Source organism: Pongo abelii, chromosome 5 (genome assembly GCF_028885655.2).
Source record: "Pongo abelii isolate AG06213 chromosome 5, NHGRI_mPonAbe1-v2.0_pri, whole genome shotgun sequence".
NCBI classification, from domain to species: Eukaryota; Metazoa; Chordata; class Mammalia; order Primates; family Hominidae; genus Pongo; species Pongo abelii.
In genome coordinates, this window is record NC_071990.2 from 108,892,869 (window position 1) to 108,920,152 (window position 27,284).

A 27,284-nucleotide genomic window follows, 5' to 3' on the forward strand; every position below is an offset into this window, starting at 1 on the left:
CCTGGCCTCAAGCGATCCTCCCACCGCAGCCTCCCAAAGTGCTGGGATTACAAGCATGAACCACCATGCCCAGCCTAGAGTGCTGTCTTGAAGGACATACAGAAATTCATCACATGGAGAAGTGAGAAAAGAGAACTCCAGGACACGGGAAGAGAAAATGGAAAAAACACAGAGGCTTTGAGAATGTTCAGGGAAGGGCAAAAGGCTCATGTGGCCTTTTTCATTTCTATTTTTGCATATGTTTTATAATGTGCATAATGCATTAATGTAGTATGTATATAATCTATCAATATACATATGTTGGGGATGTGTACTCAAGAATATTTTAATAATTAAGTAATTATAAATAATATATATGTGTATTGGGATGATTTAACAGAGAACACAAGCAAAACATTTGGCAACCATCAATGTGAGCAATGGAATCTATCTGAGATTATCAAGCACTAGAGTGAGTAGATCAGTGCTATGGTTTGAATGATAGGGTCCCCTCCAAAATTCATGTTGAAACATAACTCACAATGCAACAGTATTTAGAGGTGTGGCTTCTGGGAGATGATAAAGTCATGAGAGCAGATCCCTTAGTGCCCTTATCAAAGCGCTTGAGGTTGAAGGGAGCACTCTCTTGCCCTTCCATCCCTTCTGCCATGTGAGGACACTGTATTTGTCCCCTCTAGAGGATGCAGCAACAAGGCACTGTCTTGTAAGCAGACAGCAGCCCTTTCAGCCACCAGTCCTGCTGGCACCTTGGTCTTAGACTTCCCAGCCTTCAGAACCTTGAGAAATCAATTTCTATTGTTTATAAATTATCCAGTCTGATGTATTTTGTCATAGCAATACAAATGGAGTAAGACTATCAGAACTGCATCTTACAAAGATAAACTTGGTGCAACGTGTGAAGTGGGTTAAAGGGAGGAGAAAATATAGGCAGAGAAGCAGGGCAGGAGGCCATCATGGTGGTCCTTGTGAAGGGTGCTAATGAGAGCCTGAGGAAGGGCCACCAAGGGGTGGATGGTTTAAAGGCAGAATGCAGAAAATTTTTTTGAAAGTAACATCCAACAGGACCTGTTTCCCAATTGGAAGCCATGGGGTGAGGAGAGTTTGGGATTCTAAAACAGTCATCTTGGATAGCTGGGGAAGCAGTGATACCTTCAATGAAGACAGAATAAAGGAGAAGGGGAAGATATGGGGAAGGGAGCAATGATGAGTCCAGTTTTGGAAACGTTGAGTTCAGGATACCTGTGGAACAGGTAGGTGGAGATGTCCATTAAAACAGTTGAAATTCAAAACCAGGACGCAGGTAGGCTAGTCGAGGAAGCCCTCAAGTGCCTAACCCCTCACATAATTATTCACCTCCCTCTCTCTCTCTACTGACATCTGTAATCCCAGCACTTTGGGAGACAGAGGTGGGAGGATTGCCTATTTTTCTTGATTGCATTTTGTGTTTCCTGGTGTTCTCTACATTCATTGATCCCTCTGAAAAACCTGTGGGCGTCTCTCTATGCCAGGCACTGTGCTCATGTGGTCAGGGGAAGAGGGCAGTTAGCAAACAGAGAGAGGCTGGCTGCTCGTGGGCAGATAGAGAAGAGCCCTGGTGCTGGCCACTGTGAGCATCAGCCTCTGTCCTGGAGGCTCACACAATCTTGGGAGGTGTGAAGAAGAGGAGTCTGTGGCTATCAGGTAAGAAGTCCAACTCCAAGGGTGCCCAGGCTCACTCTTCTCACTCTGGCCCTCCCCACACTGCCTGCCATACTGGGTAGGGCCCAGAATCACCTGGAAATCTTCAGTCAAGAGGCATCAAGTGACATGTGGATAGAGAATGCCACCAGCAAAGCCCCAGGAAAATCACTGGTCCTAGGCAGGTTTGTTTGCTGGTGCCTCCTCTCATCGCTTGGGATATACTTTGTGAACTTGCACCACTGTGGGCAGGCAAAAGGCAGAGAGGGGCGTTGAGTGGGAGCCAGAAAGGAAGAGATAGGTGGAGATTCCAGTTCTTCTTTAAAAGGGATCTGGAGACATCAGATCATCTCCTCTGCCCTGGGGTAGAGTTGAAACCTTCCTGAAGTCCCTTGGCTACTGGAGTGAGTGCAGCAGGAATGTGAGTGGCCTAAAATTTAAAGAAATTGTAGGTGTTTGGTAAGTAATAATAGGCCATTATGAAACACATTTACCATTGATCGCTTATAGGGAAATAGATTAAACTGTCAGATGAAATCTTAAAATAAACACTGTTATAAATTGAATTGTTCCCCCCAACCCCAAAAATCATATACTGAAGTCGTAACTCCCATGTGAAATGTAATTGGAGATAGGCTATTTTATCTTTTTATAGAGATGGGAGTCTCACTATGTTTCCCAGGCTGGTCTACTCCGGGGCTCAAGCAATCATCCCACCTCATCCTCCCGAAGTGCTGAGATTACACATGTGAACCACCACTCCCTGCCTGGAGATAGAGCTTTTAAAGAGATACTTAAGCCTAAACGAGGTATTATAATAAGGATGGGGCCCTAATCCAATAGGGCTGGTGTCTTTATAAGTAAGAGACATCAGGAGTGGAAGCATAACGAGGAAAGGCCGCATGAGGACAGTGAGAAGGGCCTAAACGAGGTATTATAATAAGGATGGGGCCCTAATCCAATAGGGCTGGTGTCTTCATAAGTAAGAGACATCAGGAGTGGAAGCATAACGAGGAAAGGCCGCATGAGGACAGTGAGAAGGCAGCCACGTGCAAGGCAAGGAGAGAGGCCTCAGAGAAACAAGAGCCACTGGCACCTTGATCTTGGACTTCTAGCTTTCAGAACTGTTAGAAAATAAATTTCTTCTGTGTAAGCCACCCAGTCTGCAGGATTTTGTTATGGCAGCCCTAGCAAACTGATACAGCACTATAAAAACATTTTCTTCTTTAACACAGGAGCCAGATCACCACTGTTTCCATCCTATTAATATATAGGCAAAATAAATACAACTTGTTTTTGTGAACTTGCCTGTTTTCTTGATTGCATTTTGTGGTTCCTGGTGTATTTTATATTATTTTCTGAATCAGCCTACCCCTACTCCTCTCTCCAGCCCTACCACATCTTGTCTTTATAAGCAGTGGGTGTTTCCAGCCCTACCACATCTTGTCTTTATAAGCAGTGGGTGTTTCCATCCCTACCACATCTTGTCTTTATAAGCAGTGGGTGCTTCCATTCCTGTCTCAGACAGCTGAAGACAGAGTGAGAGCAATAACAGGTATACTGATTTGCAGCACTTTGTGTAAACTGAGGGCTGCCCCAAATGCCCCCATCAAAAGGCATCAGCCTAAACGGGAAAAAAATGTGTCTTCTTCAATCCCCTTGAAGTTCCCCTCAATGATTTTCTGTTCTGCAATGACATTTCCAGTCAAAGAGGCCAGAGATAAAACTGCTGACCTAAAGACTTTTTCTTCTGCTCCTGGGGGCAGCCTAGACACAGATTCGCAGAGTGGGCAGTGGGGAAGTGAAATTGATGGTGCCAAACAGCATCATCTAAACAAGCAGAACCCAGAGGGGGACATGAAAACGTCCAGCTTCCTTTATGGCTGTGAGACGTGGACCAGTCATGGCGTCTATGATGTCATATTGTAACCATCCCATCTGAACGGTTGAGCAGTTTCAGCTGCGTCACCACTGAGCCAGACTTAACACTAAATAGTGAGAGGGTTTCCAACAATCTTGACTTCCAGGGCAGACGTTCTCTCACTAGAGGACCAAGTTTGTGTGACATGTGATCCTGTGTAGGAGCCAGCAGGGAGCCTTAACTGCAGATCTATGGGCAGCTGAGGCACTGACAATAAACACAGTCACCAGTGGTGGATTGCCGGGAAACTCCCTCTCCCACGAGGGCAGCTGGAATTCTGAAGGCTGGCTCAAACATCCCCAGAATTAGTCACCGCCAGGGACAGTCTCTAAAAGGTGCTCTGAAAATGAAAGATAACCTTCCCAGGAGACATTATGGAAAACAGTCAGAGGATCACAGTCCCCATAGATGAACTGAACAATACCACCAGGGTTTCAGCTCCAAACCCTCCATACCAGAGACGGGGACAGGCTAGGGCTCAAAGCAATGCTTACCAAGCTTCAGACCTGGGGTGCCACCTTTGTAATATTTGCCATGTCCGATACCTCCTCTGATGTTTAATTTTATGTGTCAACTAGATTGGGCGGTGGGTGCCCAGGTATTTGGTTAAACATTATTCTAAATATTGTTTATTTAGAATATTGTTTCTGTGAGGGTTTTTGGAAGAGATTAACATTTGAATTGGTGGACTGAGTAAAGCAGATGGCAACCCACAACGTGGGGGTCTTCACCCAATCCATCGAAGACCTGAAAGGCCTGGAAAGAACAAAAAGGCTGACCCTCCATGGGGTAAGAGGGACCTCCCTCTGTCTGACTGCCTTCCAGCAGGGACATTTTCTTTTCTGCCTTTAGACTCAAACTAAAACATGAGCTCTTCTTGGGTCTCATGTCTGCTGGCTTTTGAACTGAACTATACCATAGACTCCCCTGCATCTCCAGCTTCCAATCACAGATCTTGGGACTTCTCGGCCTCCATAATCATTTGACCAACTCCTTATAGTAGAGCTCTTTACACACAGACACACACAGACACACACACACACCCCCTATTGGTTCTGTTTCTCTGGAGAACCCTAACTAGTACACCTCCTGCATTCCTAATATTTACTAAAGCTTTAAATGGCCTATTTAAATAAATACATTTTAATGAAACTTTATGTCACATTTATAAATTCAAATCACATGTTTATTGTTAAAAATATAAATATAGGCTGGGCACGGTGGCTCATGCTTACAATCCCAGCACTTTGGAAGGTGGAGGCAGGAGGATGGCTTGAATTCAGGAGTTCGAGACCAGCCTGGCAACATGATGAAACCCCGTCTCTACCAAAAATACAAAAAATTAGCTCAGGGTGGTGGTGGGCGTCTGTAATTCCAGTTACTCAGGAGGCTGAGGTGGGAGGATGGCTTGAGTCTGGGAGGCAGAGGCTGCAATGAGCTGAGATCGTGCTACTACACTCCAGCCTTGGTGACAGAGTGAACTCCATCTCAAAAAAAATTATATATATATACATATATATGTATATATATATGTGTATATATATATAACTGTAAAATTAAATACACATTAAAATAACAGTGCCTGCTGAAAACACACTTCAGATGGTGTGACTGGATACATTTTGAAGGTGGAGGTGGGGAATGGTTTACAGAATGGTCATGGAACAAAACTTCTCTCTCTCATTTCAATCTCTACCAAATGGAGGTCAACTATATTTTATAGTGAATCTTTGCCTACTTTTTCAGGAGGAAGATCGTTCTTTCTTAGGCATCAAAAATAAGGCACAATACAACAGAAAGAATGCCATGATTACACGCTGCGGTTATCAGTCGCTGCATTAAAAACAAGTTCAAACTTGGTAGCTTCTCATAGCTCACCATTTTGTGAGTTAGGAATTCAGAGACGCTTGCCTGGGCAGTTTGTCTGTGGTCTGTGTGGCAGCAACTAGGGTGGCTGGGACTTGGTGGTCCACATCCAGGATGGGTTCTTCACCCATGTGTCTAATCCCTCCATGTCTCCTGCCTCTTTCTCTCTGTGTCTCTTCCTACAGAGCCTCTCCATGTGCCTTTGGCTTCTCACTGCATGGAAGCCTCGGGGCAGTGGTGCCCAGGGCAGGCCCATGGTGACTCAGGGTTCCAAGAGCTAGCGTCCAAAGACCCAGTAGAGCTGCAAGGCTCCATATATCCATCCTGGAAGGTCACTTCCACCAATCCTAAGAGCCAAGCAACACATGCCAGTCAAGGAGAGGGGAGTTAGACCCCACATCTCCATGGAAGGAATGTCGAAGAATTTGTAGCCATCTTTATTCTCTTACCTCGTTCTTATGTATTGAACAAGGAGAAAGTCCTCAGAATGGGGTTTCAACAGCACGGATAAAAAAGTTCACCATGGACTTTGGGAGGCCGAGACGGGCGGATCACAAGTTCAGGAGATCGAGACCATCCTGGCTAACATGGTGAAACCCCCCATCTCTGCTAAAAATACAAAAAAATTAGCCAGGCATGGTGGTGGTGCCTGTAGTCCCAGCTACTGGGGAGGCTGAGGCAGGAGAATGGCATGAACCCGGGAGGCGGAGCTTGCAGTGAGCCACAATCTCGCCACTGCACTCCAGCCTGGGCAACAGAGAGAGACTCTGTCTCAAAAAAAAAAAAAAAAAGTTCACCATGGAGCCACTTAATTCAAGTGGCAGGTCAGACTGGAAAAAAGGTGTGAGTTTTAGAGTCAGACACACCTGAATTTGAGACCCAGTTATACCACTTAAGAGGTGATCTTGGTACAGTAGTTTAAGCTCACTGAATCTCTGCCTTTTGGTCTGTGACATGGAATGGTGATGTTTCTGGGCTGCTGTGTGGATACCCACGATGTCTGCAACATCACAGTCCCTCAGTAGTGTTAATCATTTTAAGTCAACCTACAGAATAGCGAGGATTTTACAAAGGTGTTTTTTTTGTTTGTTTGTTTATTTGTTTTTAAGACAGGATCTTACTCTGTCACCCAGGCTGGAATGCAGTGGCACAATCTTGGCCCACTGCAACCTCCACCTCCCAGGTTCAAGCGATTCTTGTGCCTCAGCCTCCCAAGTAGCTGGGATTACAGGTGTGTGCCACCACACCTGGCTAATTTTTGTATTTTTAGTAGAGACGGGGGTTCGCCACATTGGCCAGGCTGGTCTCGAACTCTTGGCCTCAAGTGATCCACCTCCTTCGGCCTCCCAAAGTGCTGGGATTACAAGCGTGAGCCACCGTGCCAGGCCGTACAAAGGTGCTTTCTAAAATACCATATATGTGATGAAAACCTATGCATAATCTGAAGGAGACTGACACATGATAGAAAGGGTCTTCTCATTTAGCTTAAAACTACAGTTTTCAGAAGAAATTCACTAGCAAGCATCTTCCTAGAATGTTAAGGGCACCCCAAAGTTCCCACCATGATCTTTGAGAGGGCTCTGCATAGTGATCATATAGGAAACCGGCAAAACAGAACCATCTTTTTTCGAAGCCTTAATTAATCAGAGTGCTCGGGGAGACAGCAGAAGGTAAAATGAGTGGCAGCTCTGATCCACAGGTGCTCAACAGTGATGGTAACAGCTTCTGCAGAGGGGCATTTTGGAAATGTGTCAGTGATGGTTGTATCTGATACAATGCTGGGGGCAGAGTGGGCATTCCTGCCACTTACAGGGCAGAGACCAGGGATGCTGGGTGTCCCTCAGTGGATGGAGCAGTCCCACACAATGAAAGCATTGTCTTGCCATATAGAAATACCCCGCTTTTCTGAACCTGGGACTAACTTATTTTACAAATAAGCGATGTGTATTTCTGCTCAGCTGTAATAGACACTTTATGCTTTATTTTCCAGGAATGCCATTAGTGCATAAATCAAAGGAAGACTGTTTATTTTCTTCAGAATTCCAAGAGTTGTGTATCATTTTGGAAAATCACACCACCCGCAGAAGCTCAGGTTATCTGAGTCACCAATCCCACTCCTCTGACTTCGACTGCATTGGAGGGGTGGCCCAGCCTGAGCTTCTGGGGGCAGGTGTCAGCCCCTGATCACTTCGTTCTGTTGCCCAGAGGCGGGTTCCTGCATTGGAAGTAATTAGCAAATACTTTGTCTCATTCTTCTTTATATTTCGGTTATGACATTATATTAATTTTTCTTAAAAATTACGGGTGTGAGTGAGTCATATTATCCAGGAATTTCACCTCAGAATTGTAAACCAGGTGCTTGAATATATTAGCAATAAAAATGGGGGTTGGGTCTGACAGGCCTAAGAGCTCACTGCTTTAAAAGAAATTTTCTAAGGATCAAAAATGCCTTTCCAAGTGGAAACACCAGGGAATCATTTCCTTTCTGGAACCTGCTGGACCTGGAGTGGCCCTGCCAGGCAGAGCAGGAGAGGCTGGCACTGCAGCATGAAAGAGCTCTTTCTCTTCAGCCCTCACAGGTGAAAAGACACGGATGCCCCGGTCACTGCTCAAACCGAAGGAGGAAAGACTCACAGACTCCTAGGGCCATGTGGTCCTCAATAAGTTAGTTATGTATAAGCCTCAGTTTTCCCATTTGTATGTTGGCAGTAAAAATAGCCCCTCCTGTATTGACTTCCTGTGTGGATCAAACACGATAAGTAAGATAAACCATGTTTCATGCTTCCCTCCACATCCCTGAGCACATAATGCTCAATTGATGCAAATGTGTATTATCATCCGTATAGCATTTATGGTTTACAAAGCCCTTTTCCACATACTGTTTCCTTTGAACCATTCAGCAGTGGGAACTGACAGGAAGAACATCTCCAGGGAGGAGAGGAGGCTCGGGGATGCCATGATACTTGCCCTAGGTCACACTGGTGGCCATGAAAATGGCTTTTCTGAGTTGGAATCCATGCAACTCCATTTAGATGGATTCTGTGCAGCTCTGAAGACACAAGTAGGCTCTCAGAGGAGGAAGAAGCTACTGGGGAAGAAAGGTAGGAAATTGCTAACAACTGGAGCTTCCTAACAATGGAAGCTGTCTGCCTCCTTCCGAGACGTTAGCAGGGAGTTTGGGCCTTGATCTGGAAGAGAGGCCTTGAAACCCATTCAGTCTAAGAATCCAGGCTTCACTTTGAGATCACTTCTACAGAGTACAGTTTGCTTTTAACTCTTTCCTTGAATGTTACATGTTTTTCCCTCAAACGTTTTGTTTTAGTTGTCATTTTAACTTTTCCACAGAGAAGTGAGCTAGCTGGAAAATGGTCTGGGACTTCAGTGGCACCATGGTTCCAGCATAAATTCTCCTTACTCTGTTTTAAATCTGCACTCTCAGGGATGAGAAAGAAAACCCCTGAAACTGATGTTCAATTCACAAAGTACACACGCAGAATACAGGAAATCTCTGCCAAAGCATGGCCTGGGTTTGCTTAACTTTGTCCTGGAAGTTCCGTAACCTGTGTTATCTGCTGTTAAAAATTTACAGAGACCAGCTGGGTCTTTGGTCCAATGGAATTTTTTTTTTCTTCAGGCATGAAAATGTCAAATATAGTCATAAAAACAATGACCTAACCTGTGCCCAGAAATATGTTTTCTAAACAATTATACTTCCAGTTAATCTCACACTACCGTGGTCCCAAGCCAATGAATAAAAACTCAATTTCTCAGCATTTGACCTGAACAGAGATTTGGGCTGCTTCCAGGGAAATGCATATTAGACAAACCTTTCTGAATGTACCTTTTTCTAGGCCAGGTGCAATGGCTCACGCCTTAATCCCAGCACTTTGGGAGGCCAAGGTGGACAGATCACCTAATGTCAGGAGCTCGAGACCACCCTGGCCAACATGGTGAAACCCTGTCTCTACTAAAAATACAAAAATTAGCTGGGCATGGTGGCGGGTGCCTGTAATCCCAGCTACTTGGGATTCTACTTGAGGCAGGAGAGTCTCTTGAACCTGGGAGGCAGAGGCTGCAGTGAGCTGAGATCGCACCACTGCACTCCAGCCTGGGCGACAGAGGAAGACTTCATTTCAAAAAAAAAGAAAAAAAAAAATCACTGAATGTACTTTTTTCTTATTCTACTCTCAGATCACTTTTAATTGATTTATTCTTCTTTACTGGGTTCATGCCAAATGACTTCTAACTAAAAGAGAGGGCCCTAGAAAGAAAGAACCAATCCTCTATACCATCATATCATTGGCCCCCACACATTCTCACACATATCACCTCCCAAATCGAGTACTAACTTCATATCCCTGGAGAGAGCTTATGCTCACCTGGTCTCATTAAAGCAACACACGGTTGTACAGTTTCTCACTGTGGGACCAATTAACCATTTCCACATCAGGCACCAACACAACCCCACCATGCAGTTTGCCCTCTTTATTTATGTTAAGTCTCTAGTACTAATTATGTTAAGACACTCAAAACAAGAGCTATATTTTCACACCGTGGGTGGTGATTTCGAGCATTAGAACCAGCTTTTTCCCCCCACTGTTTCTATGCTTTGTAATTTGCATACCAAAATTTAAAGCTATCTACAGCTTTCCACTTGAAGCTTTTTTGCAAATGAGGTCTTAAAAGTGATATAGTCGAATATGCTCGGGCACCTTTGGCAGCTGAAAGGGAAAATTCCCAATACAAGGGGCAGTGCGCAGATTGCTGCTGGGTTGACTCCTAAGTCTCAAGGCAAACTCCCCCAGCACAGGCCACAGTGGCAACAGCATGAACCAAATCTTGCTTGAATCCAACAAATGACCACAGATTTCTCATGACTGAAAAAATAACAGAAATCTATTCCCACAGTGGAATTCGTTACTGATCAATAAACCCAATGCATTGTGCAACATTTGTGATTATTCTCTTTGGAATCAACAGCATGTCTTAATAGCTAATTGTTTGATAAAGCCTTGACATCACCAAAATTTCCCAATAATGAGGGCACTAAATCCTAAAGAACTGTGAAGGAAAGAGGTCAGCCTCTTCTTCGGAAGGCCACAAAGAATGAGAATGATTCTTATAGTCCTGTAATCACTCAGAAATGGTTAGGCCCAAAGGAATTAAGTTACATGACCTCCAAATCCTGTCTCCAAAACCAAAAGCATGAATGCCCTGGAATAGGCTTTCGCCTTGTGTTTTTCTCTTCGGTTCTTCCTTTCCTCATTCACCAAGGCAGACTGCTTGTCAAAACAGGATTAAAATCCTGAGGCCAGCCCCTGGCCGACTTGAAGGCTGCATCCAAGGCAGGGCCTTAGACATGGCGGCTCCAAGTGTTTCATGGGCCTGGTGAGAGGGGCAGGCCCTGGCTCTAGACACCAGGGAAATACATACTCCTTAGTGTTCAACCCTGGTTTTCTCATCAGAGCGATGATGTCCCAGGATGACCTGTGGACAAAAGAGGACAGGAGAAGAGAAAATATTTTCTTCAATTCAAAAGAAAAGGCCCCTATGGTCTATGAGCTGACAGCTGTATGGTACTCATAGCTATTACTGAATCCTTTCTGAACTGCACCAGGGGTACAAGAGGGAGAGTGAAGGTCTAGTGTTCGGTTGGAAGGGAGAAGGAACAGGCTCCGTTCTCTTTGTTTTATCCCACTGCCTCTTTGCTCCATACCACTTTCCCCTGGCTGAATTTAGACCCAGCCAAGGCAATTCTTTGCTTTGCCCAGCTCAGCACTTGTTCCCAAGTTGAGTACTCATCTTTATGGGAGCCTGCACATGTCTTTAGGATTACTTTCGGGCCATATGTTTCTGTTTTGAAACAATGAGGGCTTCTCTATAATGATCAGCACAGGGAGAGGAAAAGGGCAAGGGCTTTGGTTACCAAATATTCAGCTCCCCAAAGTTGAGTCACCATCGTGGGGCTAAGCAGACAACATCACCACCTTTCAAAGCACAGTGTTGACACTATTTTTTCCTGGCATACTAATTTTCTCATAACAGCCTGCTCCACTCCTCTGCTTCTGTCTTGTATGTTTTCTGGAGAAAGTGAGACCTCCTCAGCCCAGCCAATTTCTCAAAAGGCTAAGACAGCCTGGCTGCAGGAATGTGCAATCATTCTTGAAAATCAGCAATGGTGGGTTGCATTTATCTAATCAAAAAATGCAACTGCCAAAAAAAAAAAAAAAAAAAAGCACATCTGCCTCCCCACAAATGAAAATTTAGCTAGCATGTGTCTAAGTTAGTGGCAGAGTAAGAGGAGTTTATATGGTTTCTTATCACTGGACTAAAACATAACTAGTAAAACTGGTATAGTAATAGTCACCCCAGGAAATATGCAATGTGGATATCAACATCTACTCCCATTACTTCAGAGTGTCAAATGGACTGAGTGGAATGACTTTTCAGCTTAATACAAAGTGAGAACTGCCACTGGGTAATAAATTCCTTTCTGTCCTAAAATAGTAGCCCAAGAAATAATCATCCCGAGAAGTAAGAGGTGTTTCATCTCCTCCGCGGCAGCAAAGGGCTTCTCCTGATTGCTAAGTGCTGATTTATTCCTGAATGCACAATTGCAGCTTGCTGCTGGTCTCCACCCCATCCGCCTGAAGGCAGGGATGTTCTTGTCTGTGTTAGAACTGCCTGCTTAACCCAGCAGGAAGCCTTGTCACCGGTATCCAGCCCTGGCCACATCTCTTGGCTGAGAGAAGCAGGAGCCCAGCAATGCTAACATTTGAAAGATCCAGGTGGAAGAGAGGAGGCTGACTTTTGAAGGGATGATCTGCATCCATCACCACTTGCCCTCCAGATGCTATACCCAAATAGCAGTGTCCCTCCTGAGGCTGTCCCTGAATGCCACCCACCAGTGACCAGCAGCACTGGGAGGTGTGTGTGTGTGTGTGCGTGTGTGTGTCTGAGAAGGGCTGTTGTGGGGCAGGCTGCTCTGCAATGCTGAATGCTCCTGTCTGTGCCTCTTCAGACATTAATATATGCAGATCAGAAGAAGCTAAATTCCAAGCCTCTGTAAGCATGTCCAAAATGGCCCTCTTGCCCAAAGCACCTCTTCAAGTCTCAATCTAAAGATCAGCATTTGACAAACCATGGGTGAGAGTTTGCAAAAACATGAAGGAGTGAGCCTTTGCCAGAATTGAAACCAAGACGACTGCAACAACAATGAAAAACGCTTAGAACCCACGGGCTGGCAGCCAAGGCATTCGGACTTGGTATGGGCGTATCAACAAATGCAGGGTTCCCCACAGCGATTTACAGCAGAGACTCTAGTAGAGATTTACAGCAGACTGGAGTACTGCGCTCTTGCAAATGCAGAAGTTTGGGGTGGGGAAAGGTAGAAAAGAAAAAAAGAAGAAAGAGAAAGTGACATATTCAAATGCAATTCAAACATTCCAAGCTGCTCTTTTGACCTCAGAAATTTTACCATGATTTGGGTGATCCTAATGGTCTGTGGACCATGTTGGAAAATGTCACAATAGATGTTTGAATTAAAATCCAGTAGGTTTGCCAAAAGACCAATTGTTAAAAATTGGCAGCATTCCAGAGAACTTACTAGGCTGTGTACTGCCCCGGGGCTGAGAGAACTGCTAATTCCAGAGAAAGTTAATTATCACCTTATTGATAAAAGGGTAATTTTTAAAGCTTGTGGTGTGGCTTTTGTGACTCATTAATTAAAATTTAGAGTAATTTACTAGATACCCTGGTGGCTTCTGTTATATTATAGCTGTACCAAGCCGTTTAATGTCTCTCCCAGGGGCTATTTTCAATCCCCCTCTTCTCTCCTCACCTGTCTGCTTTTGAAGGCAATGAAAACATTAAAAAATGTGTAAATCTAAAACTAGCTTTTTAAGAGATTGCAGAATTAAGATGTCCAGGGAGGCATTTTTTAAAAGTTCCTTCTTAGAAACATCGAATTTGCCCACCAAAAGAAACAAGCTTGTGTGATCACACCAAAGGCAGCTGCTTTCACAAACTTCATCCGCAAAATGTTAGACAAAATTTTATGCTCCATGATAATCAGATTAAAAGAGGGTCTTTTCTCATCTCCTTTCCCTTCTTTCCCATTCCATCCCCAAATAAAATCTGAGGGCTCAGGGGAAGAATGACACTGGAGACGCTTGGTATCCTAAGGCTCCCAGCCCAATGAGGGGTTGCGTCGCCTGCCATGCTCTTCAGGACTTGTGGAGTGGGATGGGCACATCCCGGCTCCCTGGCATCTACCCATGTGATATTGAGATTTCCAAGGGCAGGGACTTGGGGAGGAAAATTGTCCTGCAGATCCCTAACAGGGCCCCTGTGAGTGCCTTTCAAGCTCCAGCCACCACCTCTGCCTGGACCAAAAGTTCTTTAAGGTGCGTGTCATAAAGGATGCGTGGACACATGTGTGACACAAAATTGTAAACAGACCTACGAAGCACTCTAACATTTAAGCCCCCAGACTCCCAGAAAGGTTATTCCTCTCCGAGCATTCCTTGTTATGATTTCAGAGAACTTCAGTTATGTTTCCTTAAACATATTGAAGTGAAGTATTTGAGATCCAAAATTGAGATTAAAAATACATAAACAGCAGAGATGATTTTCTCATCATTTCCAATTTTAAAAATTAAAAAAGTCTATCTTTGTACTTTGGGGTAGTGCTTGAATTTTTTAATAGGAAAATGTTACTGAGTATTTTTTTAAAGTCAATATTGTTTTGAACTCTCATTATAAAAGTTCTTGCAGCAAGTGACAGTATTTGGGTCTGGCTTGTTTTCTGTGGGCTGAGCTGCTTAGCTTACCTGCTGCTTGCTAGAGGAGACAGCCTTTCACCCTCGCCCCCAGGAGTCGAGAACCAGAAAGTGAAACTGCTTCTGCTGGTTTCCCTCGCCTCGAAAACACACCACCAAAAGCAAAGAAATGATGAAAAGCAACTTACTCTTGTTTCGCTTATTGTTTTCTTGTCTTTCTATTACTGTTCATTTACTCTTTTCTTTTTTTTTTTTTTTTTGCGGCAAAATAAAAGTAATTTTGGGGGCACAGGGAAGAAATGTAAACATGTTAAACATGAGAGAACTGGATTTTTGTGGGATTTGCACTTTTGTTATAATTCCACAAATGAAGCAAACTGATGAATTTACCAAAATATTTCAGAGCTCATCTGCATACACAATTTAAAGAGCTAAAGAAAACACATTCATATTTTTAAAAAATTCTGTCAAAAAGTCTGTTTAAAAGTTATAGTTTGTGAAGCCACCAATTTCCCTAAAACTGAAGATTCTACGTTAACCTTTTGAGTTTAGACGATCACGCAGTACCGATTTTCTAGGTAATCTTTACCCAGCTGCTGTTGCTCAAACAGCCCCTCATTTTTTCAGACTAGTTCTACCAAGCAACACAAAAAATGCCCCACACCAATATTATACCCCCCAGATAGTTTAACACAACTAAGAATTCCTTTGTAGTTATTTTTACATTTTTATGCTTTCACTCCAGATATTCTATTTTGCTTTAAAAAAAAAAAAAAGTGGAGAAAAAAGGCAGCTATGTCCCTCATTCTTCAAAAATGGTTCCTCTGGTTGAAAAGAAAGAAAAACAGCATACAACAAACACCCCGATTCTGAAGTGCCTGGATTACTTTCTCAAGTACTGTAGTGTCTGAGATCAGTAAAAAACCACTTTCTCAGAAAGCCACCGATTGTCTAACCCTCATGAGTACCGTCATGGAATCTAGAGACAACACGAGGAGACACCTCTCATTCACGATCACAGATAGTGGAAAGAACTTTGACTCAAGCACCTCAACTCAGCAAAAGAGCTCAGCAGCCTGCACCCTGGCCTCATCCACTGCTCCTGTCCAGTCAGCAAGCAACCTGGAGAGGACCCCTCATGCTTTGGAAGGAGCACGTGGGAGCTGGTTCAAATCACAGTGCTCCACCTGGGAAGGAGGTGATTTTGAGCTTGGGAAAACTGCCGCTAATACTCCATAGTCACCAGTTTTTTTTCCCAAAAACGAATTAAAACCAGAAACTAGCAATAAATATTATTCTTATTTATGCCTCATAAATTAGGAAAAACCAGCACAAAGACATGTGAAATATTCTACCTGGGATATTTGAAATAAAATCAAATTTAAAAAAAAAAAACACTTTTACATGTTCATAACATACCAATTTTAACAACCAAATTTTAGGTAAATATTTTTATCCCAAGACATACTACAATTTTTTTTTAAGTTAAAAAGCAAAACAAAGCAAAATTATCGTGAAGGGAAAAAAATAACTAACTGGTTACTTGAGTTCACATTTGGAAAAAAATAACTTTCTAGGTATTTAAATGCAGAGTTAAAGAGTAATGAACATGTATATAGCCCAAATTTATAAACTATATAATTCAATGTTACATTTTCCCCTCTGAGATCTGGTTAATAAATTAAATGCTGTACTTTGCATATGAGGAACTAAAGTTTACCTACTGGACTCAGTGGTTTTAGTGCAGGACATTCTTGTGCGTTGCCATAGAGGTAGGCATGCAACCCAGAAAAAACTAAAACAGGTAACTGTCATGCTGACAGTTACAAGAGAAAGATCCCGTGTCAACGGCACGCCTCCAATTGTGCATCTCCCTTACCTACAGCTTGTTCACCAGAGCCCTGAGCAGGTTGTTTACCAGGTCGGGAGTGTTGACTCAGAAGACAGATGACTTTCAGCACATGCAAACCGAGTATTGCAAAAGCTATCTTCCACCCGTGTTAGTAGCTCACAGTTAGTCTCCAGCAGCCCTGCACTCCAGCTGCAAACATCTCATTAGACTAATGCATTCAGCACAGGCAGAAAACTCGATTTACCATAGCTACAGCAATGAATTTCCATTACGATGACAGCTTCAACCACATCATGTCCGGAAAACCAGCCAACCACTGGCTTTTAAAGAACACACACATTTTACATGCAGAAAACGAGGCCTGTGTGTGTGTGTGTGTGTGTGTGTGTGTGTGTGTTTCGTGTTTCCTTCCTCTTAGCAGCCTAAGAGAAATGTGCAGTGTAGCTTTTTGTCGACATGAGCTGCAAGGTAATGGCACTTCTGCTTCTTTGGTAGTTACGTCCTTGTAATAACCTGAATTATGTCACAATGGTTAGAATGGGTGTTTCCAACATTTCAGTTTTCATTACCCCTCCTCTGTTGCCATAGAAACCAGACTGTAACATCATCTCTTTGTCCCAATCCTGCAGCAGTGTGGGCCAACACCAGGCTTATAAGACACTGTTGATCTGACAGAGTGAATGTTTGACTTTGGACAAATAAAACAAAAAGAAATATTACAACAGCATCATTGTTCAGGAGAGACTGTGTGATTCCCAGAGCAGTGTGCCTATCCAGGTGTGTGCACACACCGTGGTTGTACATATTAAATCAGCGGCTGCCCACAACATATATGTACAGTTCATTAAAGCTGGCCCTGACTTTGGCTCCAGACCTGTATGTGTGCGTGTGTAAGCATCTCTACTCACCTCAATGTGGTGGGACCTGCACAGGATAGAAACAGGGCAAGAGTGACTATTCATTCCCATGCCCCATTGCATTTTCTGCAGGAAATCAATATATATCGGCGAAGGGACCTTTTCTTTTCCTTTCTTTTTGTAAAGTGGAGCAGGGCTCCCCATTGCCCATTTCATCCACTCTGGGATATTGGCATATTCACAGGTATTTCCTAAAAGATGAAACATCCATTCTACAAACATGTGGCTTACTCCTAGGGATGAGCAGCAAACAAATTTAGCCAGGACTAAATATCAACCAGGGCTAACTAAGGCTTAGGCCACAACCTGGCCAGTTACTGAGAGTGAAAAAAGCTGCAATTGACAACTTGAGGTTTCTCTGAATATATGTGTAGAGTCACATTAGAAGTACATAAGAAATCTCTCCTCTGAAATTTATTAGGAAAATATAAAAAATTGTTTTAAGTCAAAGACTTGTAATTAATTGAGCAAGAAGAAATTCACTACTTTAGTTCATTTAATCATCAAATTTTGTTGTTTTGTATGGGAAAAGGCAGGTTTGGTAGTTTGCATTTTCATTTCATATAAGTTGATTTCACTAAAGAAGAAGGAGGAAGAGGAGAAGAAAAGAAAATAAGATGGATGGGCCAGGTGCGGTGGCTCATGCCTGTAATCCCAGCACTTTGGGAGGCCGAGGTGGGCGGATCACGAGGTCAGGAGATCGAGACCATCCTGTGAATGGTGAAACCCCATCTCTACTAAAAATACAAAAAATTAGCTAGGCGTGGTGGCGGGCGCCTGTAGTCCCAGCTACTCAGGAGGCTGAGGAGGGAGAATGGCGTGAACCCAGGAGGCGGAGCTCGCAGTGAGCCGAGATTGCACCACTGCACTCCAGCCTGGGCGACAGAGCGAGACTCCATCTCAAAAAAAAAATAAATAAATAAATAAAAATTAAATGGATGGGCTAGGTGCGGTGGCTCATGTCTGTAATCCCAGCATTTTGGGAGGCCGAGGCCAGTGGATCACTTGAGGTCAGGAGTTCGAGACCAGCCTGGCCAACATGGTGAAACCCCATCTCTACTAAAAATACAAAAATTAGCCAGGCTTGGTGGCGCATGCCTGTAATCCCAGCTACGCAGGAGGCTGAGGCAGGAGAATCGCTTGAACCCGGGACACGGAGGTTGCAGTGAGCTGAGATCGCGCCATTGCACTCCAGCTTGGTTGACAAGAGTGAAACTCCGTCTCAAAAAAAAAAAAAAAAGAAAAAAGAAAGAAAAAGAAAAGAAAGAAAAGAAGAAAAGAAAAGAAAAGAAGATGGATGATTTAAATTTGGACAGCATCTTTGTCCCAGCGGCAGTGGTTATTATACTCACACCCATGGCCTCATACATGCCACACTACATTGAGCTTAAAGCACCTGGAATGGGCTGAGCTATTAGACCAATTTTCACTCTAAAATGTTTCTTAGGATAAAAAAAAATAACGTTTCTTAAGTAATCAGAAATATTCTCCAAGTCCTGTAAAAGAAGAAAAGGGGTTGGCAGAATCTACCCATAAGAAAGGAGTTGCTGGTTTTCCTACCCAGCTCTGTGAGGGTTTCTCACTCTGATACTCAGGCCCAACCTCCTTGCCTCCTCCCAGATGGGCTACCGTTGTCCTTGTCCTCAAGGTGGGTGCATGTGGGAAGCAGCCATTGTCATCTAACAGGTCAACTTGGTAATAAAACCTAAAATTGAAATCAACAAAAGCTGGATTGCTTGGGTGCGGTGGCTCACGCCTGTAATCCCAGCACTTTGGGAGGCTGAGGTGGGCGGATCACAAGGTCAGGAGATCGAGACCATCCTGGCTAACATGGTGAAACCCCGTCTCTACTAAAAATACAAAAAATTAACTGGGCGTGGTGGCGGGCGCCTCCCAGCTACTCGGGAGGCTGAGGCAGGAGAATGGTGTGAACCTGGGAGGCGGAGCTTGCAGTGAGCTGAGATCACGCCGCTGCACTACAGCCTGGGTGATAGAGTGAGACTCTGTCTCAAAAAATATATGTATATTTTTTATATATATATTTAAGTAAACAATATTATTTACTTAAATATATTATTCAAAATATTTGTATTTAATAAATTATTCATTTAAATTATGTAATTTAATCAATTTAATAAATATGTAAATATATTTATTTAAATATATCTTTATATTTTTATTTAAATATATATTTACATTTTTATTTAAATTTTTTTTTACTTAAATGTATATGTATATTTTTATTTAAATATATCTTTATATTTTTTATTTAAATATATCTATATATACACACATTTATTTAAATACATATATATATTTAAACTACTGGGATTTCTTTCTTTATACAACCAGGAACATAGCTTTTAATAACTTAAATCAATATTTTTAAAAATCTTAAATGTTTTTAATTCCAAGAAAAATTTAAGTTAAACATGTAAGAGAAAAGAAATTTGATGGGATGACTGGTATTAGCTGAGGGGCCTGTTAAGAAGAAAAGTGACCGCTCTGAGCTAGCATCTCTCTAAGTCTTGTACATCCCTGTCCCATGAAAAGGGTGCTTAGGTTGTGCCACGTTGTTAATTTTCTTTGGTGCTGTGGTTACATTTCTGTCTCAGACCACAAGCAGCATGTTCCACTCTCTCCACACTAGTGCTACTGGGCTGGTGGTTAGCAGGAGGCAACCAGAGGGAGCAAGTTAATTTGCGGGCGTCCCAAATGCAAATCTACTTACAGTAGCCTCCATTTGAAGAGTAATCCTTCTGTCAGCTGCTGGCAAAGACACCGTTCACATTGAAAATGGCCTTTGTCCTAAAGAGTTGTGTTTTCTAACACAAGCATCAGATCGAGAGGATTCTGTCTTGGACTGGCAGTCAGTGCTACCGCCAAAACAACCTTTGTTATAACAGTGATAGCTAACATTTACTGAAGAATTACGTGTGAAGCCCTTCTCATTTTGTATCCCATTTATGACGATCCTATGAAGTAGGTATTATGATACCATTCCCATCTTACAGATAAGGAAACTGAGACTTAGGGATGTTAAATAACTTGCCCAAGGACACACAGCTTAGAAGTGGTAGACACAGGTCTGACCCAGGCAGTCTGTGCCCAAAGACACTCTAATTAATCATTCCACCTCATGGATCCTGGCACTGCCACTTGTTCCAGCCCTACCACTAACCCAATGACATGGGTGAAATCATTGACTTTCTATAACACGGCAGAAGGAAATAAGGGACTAGATCATCTTTGTGGTCACTTATGGCTCTGACGTTTCACAATCCTAAGAACTGCTTTATCTCTAACTCAAAACATCGGTCTGCTGGAACAGCACGATGATTTGGGTTGGAGGAGTGCTTAGTTGTGATTATGGATCTGGCCATGATTACAAAGGGGCAAAAAGTGTCCTTTCTCTCATTAGGATAAGACCTAGTAAACTAGAGCTTTGGACATCAGTTTGGAGCAAAGGTAGGGAGGAGAGAGCATGGAGAAAGAACAGGAAGAAAAACTAAGATTCCATTCCTGTAGTAAGGAAGGGAGAACAGCCTCCCACACTCAAGAGGCCCCATAGCTTCCCTTCCACATCATTCAACACAAGTTTGAGAACCTTAGGGGCTATGGAAAGTATAAGGGATATGATTACTATTTTGCAGCAAATAGTTAACCTAATTAGTCAGACTACACAAGAGTGGGTGCCAGATCTCTTGACTCCCCAGTCTGTCACTTCTTCAACCCAAAGGCCTGCCTTTCATGGGGCCAGATCTTAGCTTCAACTACTCAAGCAGGGATCTTTTAAAGTTAAAGACAAAACTATTCTTTGTAGTGAAGATAAACAAAAAACAACCTAAATCACAGAATACACAAAGCACCCCCAAAAAGGTTGTCATAGAAGAACACAGAATGAAACTTTTAAAATGTTCTTAATAAATGCTTGCTAAAATATTGCAATTTACAAAATAATATGCAGGATAGAATTTTATTTTGAAAAAAACTAATGATTTGCAAAATATGAGACATGTTACTAGTAATGATTCTTCCCAGCACTTTGGGAGGCTGCACTGAGAGAATCGCTTGAGTCCAGGAGTTCAAGACCAGCCTGGGCAACATGGGAGATCTTGTCTCCACAAAAAATTAGAAAGAAAAAAATTAACCAGGCATGGTGGTGCATGCCTGTAGTCCCAGCTACTCAGTAGGCTGAGGTGGGAGGAATGCTTGAGCAGTGGGGAGGGCGAGGCTGCAGTGAGCTGTGATGGTGCCACTGCACTCCAGTTTGTGTGGAAGAGCAAGACCCTGCCTCAAAAAATAAAAAAATAAAAAAATAAAAGAAAGGAAAAAAGAAAAAATAGTAATGATTCCTTGGTGATAGAATTTTTATCTTCTTAATATTTTTCTTTTATATTTTCTGCACAAGAAGACCCATTTCTTTTGTGATAATCAAAATTGGTGTGAATTCTCATAAGTGGGAGTTGAACAATGAGAACACTGAGAACACACAGACACAGGGGGAATATCACACACCAGGGCCTGTCGAGGGGTGGGGAGCAAGAGAAGGGAGAACATTAGGACAAATACCTAATGCATGCGGGGCTTAAAACCTAGATGACAGGTTGATGGGTGCAGCAAACCACCATGGCACATGTATACCTATGTAACAAACCTGCACGTTCTGCACATGTATCCCAGAACTTAAAGTAAAATAAATAAACAAATAAATAAATAAATATTAGTTCTATTAAAAAAACTGGTATGAATTAATTGATTAGTAACAGAATTTTTCCTTATCACATTGGCAAACATATTTGATAATGGTTCTCATAAATGTTAAGTCTCAAATTTCATCATTAAAATAAAACTAAAAGCTTTGTCAGCCCAGTGGCTATAGGTTATGTTCAGCCCCTGCCTTAGCCAGTGCCCTGAGTCTGAAGCCTGCTCCCACATCCTCCATGATGGGCTTCACTATCACGAATATTTCTGGAGCCCATGCGGGGTGCTTAGTGCAGCCAATACAAAAATTAGGGACATATTCCTTATCCTTCCCCACCCAAGGGCCCCTGTGGTCAGGAGGGTCCTCTCAGAGCTGATAATACTCTGTCTTGTTTTCAGTCAAGCCATGTGCTAAAGACATAGGAAGTTGGTGATTGAATCAAGTAAAAAACACTCTCATCCAAGGAAAAATGACTCACTCAAATTCTCTTGGGCCCAAAACATGGCTCCTCTCAGACAGGGCCTCCTCTCTTTGTGGCTCTGGGCCTGTGACCCTGGCTGATATTCAAGGACTGACTGAGTGGAAACATTTTTCTCAAGGTCTGGCAGTTTTGATGGAAGCACAGCCCAGAGACCCTTATCCCAGGGGCAGCGTCTGGTAAGGGGTTGGATGGGTGAGGGCAGATGGCTGACAGCTGGAAGAATTGAGAGGGAAAACATCAGGGGCTTTTCTTTGGTCACTAGGCTGTTAATTCCAAGATGGCAGGGAATAGGTCTTCTCCACTGTAACCACAGCATGTAGTGCAGAGCCTAGTCCGTAGTAGGAAATCAACAAATAATTATTACTGAATGAATGAAAGAAACTAGAAGTTAAAGTGGGAGATCTCATCTTAATCTATGTTAGTACAGGCTTTTAGAACTGATTCCTTTCTCCCACAGAAGTGATTGGTGTCAGATGTCTGTTATCAGAAAAAAAATCATTCATTAAAATTCAAAGGAAGACTTCCCTTTACTCTTTGTTCCTTTATTCTATTAAAATGTTATCTCTTTGTGATCGCTTCTGCTTTGAGCTGTATTTCTTTGTAACAAATGAGCTTTAATTCAAATGGGTGATCTCCAAGCACTAGGTTTCTCTTTCCCACCTACAATATTTTCCCCAAGTTAGATAGGAGAAACAAACCCAGAGTACCCTCAGTACTCTGCCTGGAGTACTGAGAAGCTTCTAGAATTAGCAAATGTGAGTCTCAGTCAAACCTCTATGTGTGCGCCAAAGAGCCAGAATAACAGACTTCAAATAAAGTAATGAGTACCTGCAATTTCAGCTGAAAACAGTTACTGCTTCTGGGCTCAATTTCTATGAAAGGGGTGTAACAGGGAAAGGGAAGAGATGAGGGGAGGGGGACATAGAGGCCCTTCAAAGAGAGACTCTATATTTTTTAAGGTTCATGTAGAACATAGTTTTGGGGGGTTGCCTGCAGTTTCTAGAATAAAGATGTTGATCACCTGAGGTTCCATCTCCCTTTATTTGAGGGAAGATCTCCAAGATGGGTTTCTTAGTAACAAAAAAGCAAGAATACAACCATTGCCCTTAGAACAAAACTTGAATCTGAATAGAGATGATGCAGTCGGAAATTTTCATTCTCAAAAAAAACAAAAACAAAAACAAAAACCCAGCTCGTTGGTGAATAAAAAGCAACTGGTTGATCAGTTCATCTTAAGGACAGCCAATTTCAGTGTGGACCATATCTGTGATAAACCCACATGAGCTAGAAGTGAACCTAGAGACTGGGACTGGAGAATAGAGGAGGAAAGAAGAGGGAAGTAAGTTTGCAAGTAACAGTAAAAACGGCTCAAACTGGCTTAAAAATGAAGGACATTCAGCCGGGTGCAGTGAGTGGCTCATGCCTGTGGTCCCAGCACTTTGGGAGGCCAAAGCTGGCAGATTACTTGCAGTCAGGAGTTCGAGACCATCCTGGTCAAAGTGGCAAAACCCATCTCTACTAAAAATAGAAAAATTAGGCCGGGCGCGGTGGCTCACGCCTCTAATCCCAGCACTTTGGGAGGCTGAAGTGGGAGGATCACGAGGTCAGGAGATCGAGACCATCCTGGCTAACACGGTGAAACCCGTCTAAAAAATACACACACACACAAAAATTAGCTGGGTGTGGTGGCGGCGCATGCCTGTAGTCCTAGCTACTCAGGAGGCTGAGGCAGGAGAATGGCGTGAACCCGGGAGGCGGAGCTTGCAGTGAGCCGAGATCGCACCACTGCACTCCAGCCTGGGCGACAGAGGGAGACTCCATCTCAAAAAAAAAAGAAAGAAAGAAAGAAAAATTAGCCCAGGGTGGTGGTGCATGCCGGTAGTCCCAGCTACTCGGGAGGCTGAGGCACGCGAATCGTTTGAACACGGGAGGCAGAGGTTGCAGTGAGCCGAGATCATGCCACTGCACTCCTGCCTGGGCGACAGAGAGAGACTCCGCCTCAAACAATAAAAATAAAAATAAAGAGCATTCATTAGCAGGGAATCCAATGAGCTTAGGCAAGGGTGACCCAACAGTTGGTCAATAATGTCACCAAAGATCTGGTCTGAATCATCTTATGCCTGGTTTCCCTCATGGTCACAGTTCTGTTGCCAGCTGCTTTCAGGCCACATGATTCCCCTTTCCCACCCAGCACAAGGGAGAGCCTCTCCAGGTAACTTCCACAGAGGAGCAAGGAAGCTTCTTTCCTAGAACTTCTGGCTAACATCCCTCTCATCTCATTGGCTGGAATTGGGCGACATCCCATTCCTGAACCAAAGACTGCCACCCGGATATGCTGATTGGCTTAATTTCACCTTTGAAACTGGCGGGGACCCTCTGCTTTCCGCCAGGCACTGGAGCTGCCTGGGGAGAAATGGACACCTGAATGACAAAGGCAGGGCTCTTACTAAGCAAAAGGGAAGAGAAATTGGTGCTAAAGGCCAAAATCAGCAAGAAGCAACTGGCTAGTAGAAGGTGGGGCAGAGGAGACCAGGAAGAAGAGAGGCTGCTGGGAGCGGGAGAGGATGGGGTGCTGTGCACCGCACACGTGACCTCCTGCCCTCTCAGACACCGATCTTCAGGAAGAGCCACAGAAATTAGGAAATGCTTGCTGTGGTTGAATTTCTTGCAGAAACTCATGAAGAGGCTGAGTTTTGCATCCTGGATTGATGCAGGTGAAACCACATTAGCATATGAGAAGCCAGGGGCCAGGACCAAAAAGATTATGAAAGTGAGTCTAGGGAGGCCACTATGCGGGGAGGACTTAATGGCTGGACTTAACTGGGATGCGAACATTGGGATATAAGAAGCAGAAAGCCGACTATCTGACAAAGGGGCTGCAGCCATGTAAGTTGGTCATATAGTTAGCTGAATTCCATCCTTTCTTACAAGGGGAGTGACCTTCTAGAAAGGAAGGCTTGACTGGATATTGACATCTCAAGATGGGTTGTTTAAGATTGAATAACTTAGTCTTTAAAAGAAGTGCTGTGTACTACTCAGACCACCTTATCTGGCTCTAAGTCCGCCCTGTGTGTGTTGTTGGGTAGGAGTTAAGAGCCGGGCCTTACCTGAATCAGGAAATTGGTAGGAGGGTCCGTTCTCTCCGCTTGAACCCTGTGGAGGCTGCAGGCAAGCATTGGGGACCTAGCCATGGGGTAGCTGGAGGAGCTAGTGAGCGGGTTCTGCAAGGCTGAGGAGCTCAGGAGACACCTGAAGAGTGTCTGGACTGCTTCCTTTCAGCAGTAACAGGATGTGGCAACACCATCTGGGAATGGATCCTGGGACTGACCTACCAGTGACCAAAACCAGCAAAGACCCCTTTGGACTACGTATGAAACCCAGAGAGTTTGGAGGACTCTCCGGAGAGGAAGTCCAGGCTTCCCCCAATTTGTGAGAAAGGGTCCAGCTCACAGTTATATTAATATGATATTCATACTAAAAGGAATGTGAATAGCAAAACTTGAAAATTAGAAAAAATTTTTTACAAGAAATGAACAAGTTGGATGGGAAGCTCACTGGCTCAGTGCAGGGATTCTGGCTTGACCATGTCCATGCCCTCAGTCCAGAAGCTCAACCCCGTTGTGCTTCAGCTCCTTATGCCTGAAACAGAGATGCTAAGACTGGCGTGTGGGTTAAATGAGTTAGGCTGAATATGATGTAAAGTTGTTGGAATAGTGCCTGGCACATATATGAGGTGTCATAATAAGGAAAAGGGAATTTAAGTGGCATAAATACACTATGACAAATGGAAGGAAAAGGGAATAAAAGCAACAAAATTGTAGAAGCTGCGAAGTGGATGAGCAAGAGGTAACTGACCTGGCAGAGCCAAGAAACTGGGCCTTTTTTCAAGTGGGGGATCCCAGAAAGCACACAGTTCACACCATAGAAGGCAGAAAGTCTCTTAAACTGGAAGTCCCAGGAATCCCCAAAAGCAGAAGTTGGGAGGACTAAAAACAAGACTGGATCTCCTCCCCAACCCTGTGCTGCTGGTGACAGCCCCTTAACCCTGACGGAATGAAGGTTTACTCTGATCTCAAGGACATAGGCACAGCTGAGGGGAGAGGTGCTATACCAAAAACAGAATTCAGAGAAAGTTCACCTCCTCAGCAGAGATCCACAGCCCGGCTCTCTCACTGCCAGACTGTTTGCAGTGAGGCAAATACACCCAGATGAGACCTTGGAAAACTCCAGGAAACTGACCAGCCCACAAGAAAAGACTTACACACATTGAAGTGGGGTTCAGATGGGGCAGCCCAGCAAGATGTCCCTCCAGTGAAGGCCACCAGTGACAATACACATTCTAGAGTCCTCACTAAGTGTGAGCCTCTGGTATGAAAGACAGAGACCAAAACCAACAAACAGGAAGAAAAAGAATTTGGAGCCAGGCACAGTGGCTCACACCTGTAATCCCAGCACTTTGGGAGGCTGAGGCAGGCGGATCTCTTGAGCCCAGGAGTTCAAGACCAGCCTAGGCAACATGGTGAAACCTGTCTCTAGAAAATATACAAAAATTAGCCAGACGTGGCAGCAGGCACCTGTAGTCCCAGCTACTCAGGAGGCTGAGGTGGGCAGATCACCAGGAAGTCAAGGCTGCAGTGAGCTGTGAATATGCCACTGCACTCCAGCCTGGGAGACAAAGAGAGACCCTGTCTGAAAAAAAAAAAAAAAAGGAATTTGGAAAAAAGCAAATTTCAGGGAGGAAAAAACATTATTTAATTATTACTAATATGTTAAAAGACAAAATATAATATATTGCATCAATAACATAAGACTAGATTGCATAATAAAAAGGACATTAGGCTGGGCTCAGTGGCTCGCGGCCTGTAATCCCAGCACTTTGGGAGGCCGAGGCGGGTGGATCACTTGAGTCCAGGAGTTCAAGACCAGCTTGAATAACATGGTGAAACCCTGTCTCTACTAAAAGTACAAAAATTAGCTGGGAGTGGTGGCACGTGCCTGTAGTCCCAGCTATTCAGCAGGCTGAGATGGGAGGATTGTTTGCACCCGGGAGGTGGAGGTTGCAGTGAGCCAAGATCATGCCACTCC

General features: G+C 43.7%; 1 protein-coding gene across 10 annotated transcripts in view; it reads right to left on the reverse strand.

The window, feature by feature from the left end:
- Nucleotides 1–27,284, reverse strand: part of SCML4 (Scm polycomb group protein like 4) — a 149,751-nt gene that overhangs the window by 111,124 nt on the left and 11,343 nt on the right. Inside the window, exons 1-3 of one of the 10 annotated variants that reach the window (XR_008526331.2) lie at nt 16,124–16,732; nt 14,296–14,384; nt 10,343–10,951 (exon numbers count right to left, since the gene is read on the reverse strand). The exons of 2 other annotated variants lie outside the window; for them this stretch is intronic. Coding sequence is in view for 2 of the 8 variants with exons in the window: in XM_054557940.1 (XP_054413915.1) it covers nt 15,969–16,059 (91 nt within the window). In the remaining 6 variants the exon portion in view is untranslated. 7 more of the 10 variants (XM_054557941.1, XM_054557944.1, XM_054557947.1 and 4 more) reach the window with 7 other exon arrangements.